This window comes from Cherax quadricarinatus, chromosome 84 (genome assembly GCF_038502225.1).
Source record: "Cherax quadricarinatus isolate ZL_2023a chromosome 84, ASM3850222v1, whole genome shotgun sequence".
Taxonomy (NCBI): domain Eukaryota; kingdom Metazoa; phylum Arthropoda; class Malacostraca; order Decapoda; family Parastacidae; genus Cherax; species Cherax quadricarinatus.
This window is the reverse complement of record NC_091375.1, coordinates 15,808,524-15,822,720: the sequence shown is the minus strand read 5'-3', so window position 1 is coordinate 15,822,720 and position 14,197 is coordinate 15,808,524. Positions and strand designations below refer to the sequence as shown.

At 43.0% G+C, this 14,197-nt stretch overlaps 1 protein-coding gene across 1 annotated transcript in view; it reads right to left on the bottom strand.

Moving 5' to 3' along the window:
* Positions 1–12,711, bottom strand: part of LOC138850908 (probable G-protein coupled receptor Mth-like 1) — a 51,861-nt gene extending 39,150 nt beyond the window's left edge. The window contains exons 1-2 of the mRNA XM_070103199.1: positions 12,546–12,711; positions 4,733–6,721 (exon numbers count right to left, since the gene is read on the bottom strand). Coding sequence (XP_069959300.1) covers positions 4,733–6,275 — 1,543 coding nt within the window. The 5' untranslated portion in view covers positions 6,276–6,721; positions 12,546–12,711. The remainder of the gene's footprint in view (positions 1–4,732; positions 6,722–12,545) is intronic.
* Positions 12,712–14,197: the final 1,486 nt, after the last annotated feature.

The window sequence follows — 14,197 nt, the reverse complement described above, 5'->3', positions numbered from 1 at the left end:
CGTCAAGGTCATGGTGTGGTTCACTCGTCAAGGTCATGGTGTGGTTCACTCACGTCAAGGTCATGGTGTGGTTCACTCACGTCAAGGTCATGGCTCGGTTCACTCACGTCAAGGTCATGGTTTGGTTCACTCACGTCAAGGTCATGGCTCGGTTCACTCACGTCAAGGTCATGGTTTGGTTCACTCACGTCAAGGTCATGATGAGGTTCACTCACGTCAAGGTCATGGTGTGGTTCACTCGTCAAGGTCATGGTGTGGTTCACTCACGTCAAGGTCATGGTGTGGTTCACTCACGTCAAGGTCATGGCTCGGTTCACTCACGTCAAGGTCATGGTTTGGTTCACTCACGTCAAGGTCATGGCTCGGTTCACTCACGTCATGATGTGGTTCACTCACGTCATGGTGTGGTTCACTCATGTCAAGGTCATGATGTGGTTCACTCACGTCATGGTGTGGTTCACTCACGTCATGGTGTGGTTCACTCACGTCATGGTGTGGTTCACTCACGTCATGGTGTGGTTCACTCACGTCATGGTGTGGTTCACTCACGTCATGGTGTGGTTCACTCACGTCAAGGTCATGGTGTGGTTCACTCACGCTCATGCTTACACTTGCTCACAATTCACCAACTCGCGGCTTCTTGGAAAACAATACGAAGGTAAAAACGTTGAAAATTGCAAAGCTTTTCATAATAGTGTACGCATGTCAGATGTACACACGATGTACGTGTCAGATGTACATAGTGTACGTGTCAGGTGTACACGGTGCACGTCTCTGGTGTACACGGTGCACGTCTCTGGTGTACGTGTCATGACACTCGTACACACGGTGTACATACAGTGTACTAGTCAAGTATACATACGGTGTACGTGTGTCAAGTGTACACAAAGACTAGGGTGGTCGTGTGAGGTCTTGCAGAGCTCACGACTTACGTTTAGTTTCGCTAGAAATTTTAATCATCTGAGTGGCAATTATGCCACCATCTTTGTGGCGCAATATCTTACTCTGGAGGCTATGAATTATATTAGGTAGAAACCTACTATACAAGCCTTATTCACAGCTTACTAACATATTCTAGATCACAGCTTCCACTCGTATCTTAGGAACCTAGTTCACAGCCTCCACTCGCATCTTAGGAGCCTAATTCACAGCCTCCACTCGCACCTTAGGAGCCTAATTCACAGCCTCCTTCGCATCTTAGGAGCCTAGTTCACAGCCTCCACTCGCATCTTAGGAGCCTAATTCACAGCCTCCACTCGCACCTTAGGAGCCTAGTTCACAGCCTCCACTCGTATCTTAGGAGCCTAGTTCACAGCCTCCACTCGCATCTTAGGAGCCTAGTTCACAGCCTCCACTCGCATCTTAGGAGCCTAATTCACAGCCTCCACTCGCACCTTAGGAGCCTAGTTCACAGCCTCCACTCGCACTTTAGGAGCCTAGTTCACAGCCTCCACTCGCACCTTAGGAGCCTAGTTCACAGCCTCCACTCGCACCTTAGGAGCCTAGTTCACAGCCTTCACTCGCATCTTAGGAGCCTAGTTCACAGCCTCCACTCGCATCTTAAGAGCCTAGTTCACAGCCTCCACTCGCACCTTAGGAGCCTAGTTCACAGCCTGCACTCGCATCTTAGGAGCCTAGTTCACAGCCTCCACTCGCACCTTAGGAGCTTAGTTCACAGCCTCCACTCGCATCTTAGAAGCCTAGTTCACAGCCTCCACTCGCACCTTAGGAGCCTAGTTCACAGCCTCCACTCGCATCTTAAGAGCCTAGTTCACAGCCTCCACTCGCACCTTAGGAGCCTAGTTCACAGCCTGCACTCGCACCTTAGGAGCCTAGTTCACAGCCTCCACTCGCATCTTAGGAGCCTAGTTCACAGCCTCCACTCGCACCTTAGTTCACAGCCTCCACTCGCATCTTAGAAGCCTAGTTCACAGCCTCCACTCGCACCTTAGGAGCCTAGTTCACAGCCTCCACTCGCATCTTAAGAGCCTAGTTCACAGCCTCCACTCGCACCTTAGGAGCCTAGTTCACAGCCTGCACTCGCACCTTAGGAGCCTAGTTCACAGCCTCCACTCGCATCTTAGGAGCCTAGTTCACAGCCTCCACTCGCACCTTAGTTCACAGCCTCCACTCGCATCTTAGAAGCCTAGTTCACAGCCTCCACTCGCACCTTAGGAGCCTAGTTCACAGCCTCCACTCGCATCTTAGGAGCCTAGTTCACAGCCTCCACTCGCACCTTAGGAGCCTAGTTCACAGCCTCCACTCGCACCTTAGGAGCCTAGTTCACAGCCTCCACTCGCAGTTTACGGTCTTTATCAGTGGGTTTTAGTGACTGGGTTGATGCCTGTTTCTAGACTGTCTCAACAGGATGTTTAGGGCAGGGAACATGGACATGATATCAACGACTTATTCTAAGTAAAGTGAGATTAGGGCTACATTAAAATCTGAGAAATGTTATGTTTTGAATTTTTAGAAGACCTATTTCATTATTTCGCTTATTTCTTCATCAGGGAAAGTTCCATTTCCTTAAAACAAGGGCCTAATACTGGATGAACTGCTTTCAATTTTACAGATAACTTTTTGATTTTCTCGTCTCCTAAGCACTGTACAGTGCATTAAATTTTAAATCATTGAATTATATTTCTGTTTTCTTACTCGTTCCTAAGATAATCTGGACTTTTGCAGCTCTTTGGTTCTTTATCTCTGCCAAGGATATACCCTGAGGGATAATTCTAATAGTTATAATTATAACCATAATTTTTAAAGGGATGAAACGGCAATTATTATTATAATCAAAAAAGAAGCACTAAGCCACAAGGGCTGATGAATCGGCAAGCCAGCGAAAGGCCTCTGTCAAATTATCAAAAACTCCAGTTGAGGATTATCATATAATTAAGACCCGCTTCAGGAAACATTTCTCTTTGTCTTCTTGACAAACTGTCTCCAGATGAAACATTTTTATCTGTCTAATATGTACTCTCATCTTTGTTTTTTCAGTCCGAGCCTAAACATCTATCTGTCTAATATGTACTCTCATCTTTGTTTTTTCAGTCCGAGCCTAAACATCTATCTGTCTAATATGTACTCTCATCTTTGTTTTTTCAGTCCGAGCCTAAACATCTTTATCTGTCTAATATGTACTCTCATCTTTGTATTTTCAGTCCGAGCCTGGAGCACACTGATGTTGCCAGTTGAGATCATTATCTCAAGCACTGGTTTAGATTTATGTTATTTATATTATTTCTCCTAGCAGGTTTCATTGTCATGATTTGTGTGTTAGATAAATGGACACAGATGCAAACCAACGTTTCATATTATTGTGGCAACGTTTCGCTCTCCAAGAGCTTTGTTAAGCCGTGTCCATTTACCTAACATATTGTCAGTAATTATACCATAACTTGTTTGATCCCATTTAGTGCAATTATGGCTGAAACTGATTTTATTGAATACATCCTTGTTATGGTTTGTACTGAGCTGCTGAAGACTGGTGTGTATGGTGGTCTGGAGAGTAATGTTTAATACTGTCACACAATTATGTCCTGTATTAGATCATTATTTGTGAATATAATGTCAAGAATGCTTTTCAAAATGGTCAGTTGAGTTAATTTCTGGTTTAATTAAAGCGAATATATCAGCCATGACAGATCATTTGCATTGAATAGTACTGTCCACATAAACCGCCTCCCTGGACTTTACCATTACAGTCCTTAGTACAATCTTTCATTTTAGGTACCTTAAATTAGAGTGAGTGAATCAGAGCATTGTAGATGTCGAAAGGGAATTCTGCGTGTTCTGATAGATAAGACAGTCTATGTGATATGGTGAACAGAAGCTCGACCTGGTAGTCCTCTACCAGAGGAGCCAAGTGTCTTTCCATGTGCTGTCAGTATCAGATTCGTAACTGTAAGAGGGTAATTTTCCATACCCGACTGATGAGAAGATGGTTATGAACCTAACTGTGGTTTGCTGTTCAGTTATACGTGTCAACTAAAATTAATAGATCAAAAACCTTGATGGAAGAATGTTTACATAACTGCGTATTGTAACAAAGAAAACATTTGACACAGGTGTTTGAAAACAGCGGAGTAGCAACAGCTGTGAGCAACGTTATACTGAGTGTGGCACAGCCAGGGAGGATGGATGTGGCATTTGTTTGCACTGCAACTACACATTTGCACTTCAACTACACAATGACACTTACACACGGGTATGCCAGTACAAAAAAAGGTAAAACCAATCACGCATTAACACTTCATGATCATATTAAAAGCGTTACAAAATTCGACATTCAATGGAAACATTGAAAATTACATTATGATTATTATTATTTTTGAGGGGGCTCGCTATACTCATAGGGAATCAGCGAGTCCCTTGGGATAGGAAGGCAATCAGATTTGATCCAAGAATTGAGGAGAGTAGCTCTGATTCCTTGGATAAAAGGCCCTTTACCATATTCAAGACACCCATTCCCCCCCCCCCTGAAGTGTATTAATCAAGAAACAAATATCCTCCTCTATGCCCTGAACAATTTGGTGGTCCACTGTCACAAAAGAGAGATGAAGGAGTACTGTGTCCATTACAACAGCCATCACTCCAGGGTTCGGCCCTTAACCAGGGGCTAAGCATAAGGCTCGGATGCATAATTATCCCTCGGAAACAATGAATGTAAATGTGAGGAAAATAATGACCCATGGATCCAGCCAATTAAAAGAGTAAGCTGTGTGATACTAACCCATAACTTTGCATGCAGCTAGAGGCATAAGTCCTGTGCTCCACTGCACAGTGACGAGGCTGACATATGCCAACAGGAGGGCCGAGACATGCGAGACGAGACACTTGCCGTGCACCTTGGCGTGCAGCTCCGGCACGCTGACGTAGATGAGCAGTGTGATGGCCAGGAAGACGCACGACACCACCAGCAGCACGGGGTACACGTACAGTTGCACAGCCTTGCAAGCGCTGCTGGCGCTGGCGTCATCCTCTTGGAAGCACACGAGGGGCAGAGTGTGCACCTGCCCCGTATCTGTGAGGAACTTGTCGAGGCAGTACTGATCTGGTGGGAACACCTTGGAGAAGATAGGCACGTGCAGGGAGCCATCTGTCAGCAGGTAGAATTTGTCCTCTTCTGTGCGGTAAGTTTCCAGCTGGAAGCAGGAGGGGCAGAGGGGAAAGCCATAGACGAAAGTGAGGGGGTGCGGGGGAGGGGCGCCTGCAGCTAGGGTGTCAGGATAGTGGAACTCTGGCTGCCACTCCTCCTCCTGCGCCTCCACTGGCACACACTCTTGCCAGAAAAAGGAACCCTGAGGGCAGCACTTGCGCACGCAGGTGGTGTTGTTGCAGGCCTGACGATGTGCTTTCATAGGGTCTGTGTAGCACAGCTTGGCGAGGTAGCGCCCCGCTGCGCCCGCCTCCACGCCTACGCAGTAGTCCTGATGCTGCTTGGGCTTAAGCTCTGTGGGCGGCGTCCAGGACAATAGGGCGGACTGGGGGCTGTACAACAGAGTGGCGCCGCCTTCACCACCCACCTCCACGTGTTGAGTCTCAGACTGAGCGTCGCAGGTGATATTAACAACATCGCCCTCTACCTGCCCCCACGCTACCACCTGCTCCTGTACCTGCACGGGCGGTGACCATACCACGCCCACCTCGGGCACACAGCCGTCGAGAATGTGGAGAGCGTATCCCGACGGGCAGCAGCGGGGCACTGAGGGTGGGTTCAGACACACCTGTGCCTCCCAGGCGGAGGGCTCCCCGTCAGGAGTGTAGGTATGCTCGAGGCAGTAATCTGAGAAGGTCTCGCCTTGCCAGTACAGATGACCTGACTCCTCCAAAGAAAATTCATGCTCTGGGTGACGATTGGAGTCTAGTAGCGCCGAGACCCGCGGGGCGGGACACTTCACCTGCCCAACCACCACTCTGGTCAGGCTACTGGTGTTAGCCGCAACCCGCTGCCCGGTCTGGGGGTCCACGATGGCCACAATTGTGTCATGGGGGTGGCACGCGCCCTTTCCCCACACTTCCTCCCCGGCACAGCGACACTTTCGTAGCGTCGAGTTCGATAAGTCTGGCGTGAAGTGATTAGTGTAGTAATGTTCAGCATCTAAGTAATCTAGCTGGCCTGGGTAGTCCACAACCTCGCCAGGATAGTCCACGCCCAAGACTGGGTACTCATCCGTAAAGGGGGCGGCAGCCCCTTCCACCTCCTGTCCTCCCTCCACCACCGCCAACAGCAATAAGAGCGTCACTCCCACCCCTAACACACCTCTCACCACCATCGCTACAACAACACACTTACCAACATATTACCTCAACCCACACTTTCCAACACTCCCCACTCAACTCCTCCATTCCACTTTCCAACACTGTTATGGTTGGAACCAGTTCACTTTGTCGCGTACACACTTCCTGAATCACACACCAACCAATATGGTAGCGCTATTGACCTGAACACATTACGCATTAACTAAAACTTACTCGGCAACATATATACAAATATGATTGTTGCAACACGTTTCATATCTCTCATGTGAAGCATTTCCTGGTGACAGCAACGAACTTATCCACATTCACTAACACTTCCTGGCTCCAACACCTCACATCCGACATTAGTAATACTTATGGCTAATGTGTCACAATTATGCCTTCACATCACTTTTTCACTCGAGTCACCCGACTTATTTTGTTTTTCAAAAACTGATAGCGTCCCGGTAGCTCTCTCTCTCTGGAAAAGTAAAAAAAAAAAAATTATATGAAGAACAGAACAGGATGTTTACAATGAGCAAACTCAATACTAATTTATCCCTGAAAGTACAATAACATTATTATACCCTAAATCAATCAGGGTCACAGCGTCTGGGAAGTGGGAGGGGATCAGGTTTGGTCTGAGGATGGGGAGTGTAGCTTCAGTTTCTCGGATCAAGGGCCTTTCTCTAGCATCAAGGCATACCCCTTGAAGAGCACATAATTATTTGCATCATGTAAGTCATGACTGCAGCCTTCACATTATGTAACTAAAGTGCTGGAAAACAAATTTTCTTACCACCCGGGGCCAGATGAAAGCTCAGATGATCTTTGATTATTAACCGTATATAACCTAAGAAAGCCAAAGAATTTGACATACCATTGACTGGTTTCAAGGGCTCTTCTAACCTCGCAGCCCTGCCTGAGTTCAGGCTTCCTCGTTGACTACCTAATTAACCAAGCTGTTGCTGCTAGCGACTCGCAGACCCACAGCCGCCATAATCTATTTTATCAGTCTTACATCCGTTAGGGTCCTTTCTCAGGATGTACCTCACTACAGCAAACACTACCTACTTACTGACAGATGAACAGAGGTAACATGTCTCGCCCCGCTTGGAAATCAAACCTGGATTCTTTTGGTTGTGAGCTGAATGCCCTACTATTAAGCTATGAATCACTCGTGAACTACGGTATCATGCTAAATGTAATTAATCTAAGAATGTAACGCTGTTCAAAAATCTAACAAGATAATCAATAGGAAGAGTCTGTTTAGCTTGGTAAGTTACACCGTGCTGAGGCGATCTTCCACCAAGAAATCACTGGATATTCTACTGTCATACCGACCAGTCTTTCATTAGAATATGGTGCTGACATTTTGTTTGCCATGAGAAATGGGAAAATTATTTTTGACATGGGTTAAAGTAATAAAATGACCCACTTCTTGGACCTTTTGGCCATCTGACCGAGGTTAGGTTAGGTAAGATTTGTCAGGAAACAGGACAAGTGTTTCCCGATGCGGGTCTTAGTCATATGATGACCCGCAGCTGGAAGTTTTGGTCATCTGTCCGAGGCCTTCCGCTGGCTTACTGGTCCACCCCTTTAAAAATCTTGGTTATTATTTATTGATCAAGGTCTTCTGGCTTACTGGTCCACCCCGATAAAATTAAATATCACATAATAAGATGTAATATTTAAGTTTCTCCACACCACTCAGAAAAAAAAAATTCTCAGAATTGTTACATGACACATTCTTTTACATACTCATATTTCCTCCCCACTCAAAGGAAAGACTGTTATATATACAAATCCTCAAAATAGGTTAAGCAAGTATTTTATAGTTCGTAAATTTAAGCAAAATTAAAAGTAGGGTCCTAATTTGGTTTTAACACTAAATACAAAAATGGGGTGCTAAAATTTTACTAAACCATTTGACTGTTAACCTTTATACTACAAATCATATTTTTTTAAAGGAAGGGGGTGGATTTGTAAGCCATGGGAAGGCTTTGGTCAAGTGACCAAAAGATCCAGTGGCGGGTCAGAAAACAATTGTCCTGCCTAACCATGGTGATGCGAGGCTACTCTTCAGATAGTCCCCACTGTTCAAGATAAGATATGCTTTAACGTGCCACCTTGGTTGTCTCTCTCAGTGGGTCACCAGGGTTAATATCCTCTCCCTGAGAACACTTGTGGCAAACATCTGCCAAGTACGCAACACCTGTAATAACTTGTAACAAGACTCAAACAATTCTAACAAGAATTGCAATTAGCTTTATATATGAAGTGTTTCACACTTACAATAAAACACACAAAACATACTAGCCTCACAAGTGTACTTAAATTCGTGTTAAAGATTTAAAAATAACAAAATATATCCAGTGAAATATATACAGTATATCCAATAAATTTTATAATGAAAGGTATATTCTCTAACTACAAATTTATGCGTAAGGGACACAGAAAAAAAGTAATTTACGGTAGAACTTGCAGCTCACATCCGAAGATCTCAGGTTTGATTTCCCCTCAAGGAAGGTTCCTTGATGTTGGCGAGGCTTTTGATTTAGGGAATTGGATCTGTGCTCCAGTTCCCCGAATTAAGCCTGAATGCCTTCCACATCCCCTTCCCCAGGCGCTGTATAATCCTCTGGGTTTAGCGCTTCCCCTTGATTATAATAATAATAATAATAATAATCAGGTTTGATTTACAGGCTAGGCGATGCAAGGGTAAAAATCCAAATATCCAAAAATCCAAACTGAAAATGAGTACCTAGGCGTCAGTCGACTGTTTTGAGTCGCATACTAAGAGATGGGAAGAGAATGAGGAGAAAAGTAGGAGGAAAGGAATGAGTGAGAAAAATAAGGGAAATGAAGAGGTTTTAGAGGAAGAGGAGAAGGAAGAAAAATAAGAGAGATTTATAAGAATAGGAAAAATTGGAGGATTAAAAGGAGAGAGTAGAGAGAAGGGAGAAGTGACATAAGGGCAATTAAACTCACCCTAATATAGCAAGGTTATACACACACAGATATATATATATATATATATATATATTAGAGGAGAGAGAGAGAGAGAGAGAGAGAGAGAGAGAGAGAGAGAGAGAGAGAGAGAGAGAGAGAGAGAGAGAGAGAGAGAGAGAGAGAGAGAGAGAGAGAGAGAGAGAGAGAGAGAGAGAGAGAGAGAGAGAGAGAGAGAGAGAGAGAGAGGAGAGAGAGAGAGAGAGAGAGAGAGAGAGAGAGAGAGAGAGAGAGAATCATTCAGGTTCCTGGGTTCTAAATCTTAGGCTAGACACAATTTATTGTTACACGCTGGGGGTGTTATATGGCTGAGACACAGGTCACTACAATAACGAAATATTGCAAGACTAAGAAATATCTTAACAAGAAACTAGTTAAGTAATATGTACATACTGAATGTAATATTCACCTGCCATCTCACACAAGTAACAAAGAAAAGATCAACAATCCTACCAGTTGATAAATTAGACACATGTGCAACTCTTGGGTATCTTTATTGAGGAAACGTTTCGCCACACAGTGGCTTCATCAGTCCATACGTAGGAGAAACTTGAAGAACAGGAGGAGAATGAGGTAATCTGAACCATTCATCTACAAACCTGTCAGACACTGCAACTTCTTGGGATCTTAATACTTAGGAATTCTTCGCTTGCCTAATTCTTGGGCACGACCTACTTCCACATTGAACAAATGTGACACCACCTATGACTGCTGCACCTCTCCTGCCATACGGTTTATAAGCTGCTTCTCCGCTCATATGCCGTATTCTATTCAAGATTGATGGACTGAACACATCGACTCAAGGTTGAGGGACTGATTACCTCATTCTCCTCCTGTTCTTCAAGTTTCTCCTACGTATGGACTGATGAAGCCACTGTGTGGCGAAACGTTTCCTCAATAAAGATACCCAAGAGTTGCGCATGTGTTAGGTAAGACACATATGCAACAGTTAGGTATCTTTATTTTGAAACGTTTCGCCTACACAGCAGGCTTCTTCAGTCGAGTACAGAAAAGTTGATAGAAGCAGAAGATACTTGAAGACGATGTAATCAGTCCATCACCCTTAAAGTTTTGAGGTGGTCAGTCCCTCAGTCTGGAGAAGAGCATTGTTCCGTTGTCTGAAACAATATGAAGTTGAACTTGAATATGAACTTTAAGGGTGATGGACTGATTACATCGTCTTCAAGTATCTTCTGCTTCTATCAACTTTTCTGTACTCGACTGAAGAAGCCTGCTGTGTAGGCGAAACGTTTCAAAATAAAGATACCTAACTGTTGCATATGTGTCTTACCTAACAATCTGTCGGTATTTTATACCATTTTAATGTTCAGTTGCACATGTGTCTAATTTATTAACATGTCGGTTCTCTGAACCATTCATCTACAAATCCTACCAGTGAAAATCGTTTGAGTTTCACACTAGTGTGACAAGACGGCAGTACTTCCCTGGCTTATTAGATCAGTGATATAATGCTGACAATTATTATTATAATCAAAGGGGAAGCGCTAAACCCGTAGGATTATACAGCGCCTGGGGGGGGGATGTGGAAGGCATTCAGGCTTAATTCGGGGAACTGGAGCACAGATCTAATTCCCTAAATCAAGAGCCTCTCACCAACATCAAGGAACCTTCCCTGAAGGGATAATACCGACAAGCTGATGAATAAGATATATGTGCAATACCTGGGTATCTTTTGTGGTAAGTTAAACCCGCACGGCAGCCTTTATTAATCTAATCATTAGAATGACAAAGTCTATCGCGCAGACGAATCATCTCTCAGTATAGATACCCAGGTAAGGCACATCTCTCAGTATAGATACCCAGGTAAGGCACACGAGTCTTATTCACCTACCTGGATGTTTGTGTCTACCAACCTATTACTACCTGGGCAGATGTAATAAAACATGCTCAACGTTTCACCCGTGCCGGGATCAACCCCGGTCCCTCAGTGTGTAAGCTGAGGACGCTACCAACCAAGCCACGAGCTTGGCTATTTTTTAAGTGAATTATTCCAGCCACTGTACTATAATTTTTATACAATATCTTATTTTTTTGACTTGCAATGGGTAGGAATGGGTTAATCAAATATTTTATAAGACATGTAAAAACTCAAGTTAAAAATGTAAATTGTAAGCGCTTGCGTGTTAATATTATTAATTAACATTCTGTCATACATGTAACACTTCACACTGACGATTTAAAGTGTGATGTTTTATATATAACAACGTTGATAATACGGTTAATATTGAGTTTAGTTCCCGGTTGGAACTCGTCTATTATTTTATTGGGTAAAATACAAACATGTTATATATAACCCAGAAATAATTATTATTTTGTGTGCAAAATTTTATTTTGGGATTAACAGAAAAGTTTATTTGGGCACAAGTGGCACTTCAGAGCAAATCAACACTTAGCATGGAGTCTCATTACTAGCTTAGCCAATCACAGCAGAATGAATTATTATTATAATCAAAAAGAAGCGCTAAGCCACAAGGGCTATACAGCACAGCAGAATGAAGAAGCATGGAATGTTAACATAGACGTGCCATTCCCACATCTCCCGCTGGCGGAGTAAGGTTCAGTTATGTAAGGTTATCTAGGTTGGGTTACATCTAAATTATCTATCATCTCAGACCAGGACCTGAACTCAATATATTATTATTATTAAGGGGAGCGTTAAACCCGTAGGATTATGCAGCGCCTGTTGGGGGGGAAGGTATTCAGGCTTAATTTAGGGAACTGGAGCACAGATCCAATTCCCTAGATCAAGAGCCCCTCACCAACATCAAGGAACCTCATTAAAATACAAACCAGATAAAATGTGACCTTAGTAACAATCTCAAACCATATATATGTCGTGTCGAATAGGTAAAACTTTCGATTTTGGCTTAAACAGCAATGCTCTTCTTGCCGAATAAGGCAAGCGAAAATTTGTATATGCAATAATTTCGCAAAAATAATTCTAAACCTAACGAAAAAAAATATATTTAATTGTGTTTGTTTATTATTAAATTATTGTAAACTTACCTAAAATATATTTAATTGGATTAAGCTAAATTAAATTGCGCTTGTTATAATAAGGTCAGGTAAGTTTTCTAAGGTTCTTTTGTTACAAAATTAATTTTTACATTAACAATAATGAAAAAATATACCTTTTAAGGTACGAGAAAATTTTAGAAATGACTTAATTTTAAACGAGTTCTTGCTGATTGACCAATTTTACCTATTCGGCACGACATATATATACAAACATATATCTGAATTTTCCAAGTTTTGTAAAGTTTAACTAGACTTGCCATTAAGGTTGTAGTAGTCACTGAAGATAGTTCACTACCAAACATATTTCAAAGTCAGCTTTACAGTATATCCGTTTTATACGTGAATAGAAGTGTTTCTCGGCTTATTACTGCAAGAGTAGCGGCCGAGGTATGATGGAGAGAGCAGCATGACACAACCTTCCCCCTTAGTGACTTTACTCACACTGAGTGTTAGTAAGAGTTGTGTTGTAGTTACTTAGTCCCTCAGGCGATCCTCACTTCCAACACTCACCACATACTCAATATTTTCATTTTATTTTGTCCAAACTCCATTATCTCAAAGCAGTTTCAAACGCACACTGAGTTGTATTGGTAGATTAACTTTTTTCCAAATTAGTTTTATAGGTCTGTTATTCAGCGTTAGTGTTTATAAAGGATATATGTGAGTTGGTATGTTGAATATGACAAAGGTCAACCCTGCTCGCTAGGTATTATTTTATCAGTATTTAAGATTTTGTTAAATAGCTTTTATATCTAAGTTAACAGCTGAGAGGTAACTTAATTTCCTCTACTTACCCCTCCTTTATTCAACAATAATTATATACCAGGTTAGAGGAAAATAACTATTGTATATATTGGAAATTATCAACAGATTGCCTAACAGTGTTGGACTCGGATGGCGATAGGCATTGTAGATTATCACTACCATAGATAATACTATATCACAGTCACGTAGGCTGAGGTACGATTCATAGCACCAAACATGTTATTACACCAGTTGAACATGTATATATGTTACCCGTGGGTCAGCCAAACAGTCCTAGTAACCCACAGGGGAGCCAAGGTCACCTTCACTCACTGCAGTTACCCTTCGATTTCTTCCTTTTTTCCTGCCCATAACCTGCTGACATTTCCTCACTTAAGTCTTTATGGGGATGTGAAAACTGGCACTAGTAGTATTTCTAATATTGCTTAAATTGGGGGAAGCAATAAACCCGTAGGAGTCTTATAGCACCTGGGAAATAGGAGGTATTGTTTCGAGAAGCCAGTTCCTCGCATCAAGAACCTGGAGGGTCACCAGTAGTAGGCTTCCGGCAGCCTGGATTGACACATTGTGCTCTCGTTATATTTATAAAGCGCTAAACCTGTAGGATTATACAGCACATGGGGGGGGATGGAGGGTAATCAAGGTCAATTCAGGGAACCGGAGCACAGATCCAATTCCCTAGATCAAGAGCCCCTCACCAGCGTCAAGGAACCTCACTTGAGGAGACAACACTTGGAGAATGAGAGATAATCATGTTGAAGGAAAATAAATACCGTGACTGGAACAATACACAAATAACCCGCATATGAGACAAACTATAAGGACGTTTTGGTCTGACATAGACCATTGACTAGACACAAGCGTGAAGGGCAGCCAGAATATATAAGCGAGGGACGAGAGAAATAGTATTAATGGTGAGGCTGGTAGTAATATTATAATAAAAAAGAAGTGCTAAACCTACAAGGGTAGTAGTAGTAAAGCAAGAGTTGAGGTAGTCTAAGAAAAAGAGCACTGTAGCAGAGCTAGTGGCCCACAAAGGTAGGACCAAATCCCAGCAGGACAAAACATACCTAAGCAGAGGCAATAAGTTAATTTTGTTTAAAATTCAAAGGTGTCTGTGTCAGAGGCTGGACTTTGAGCAAGG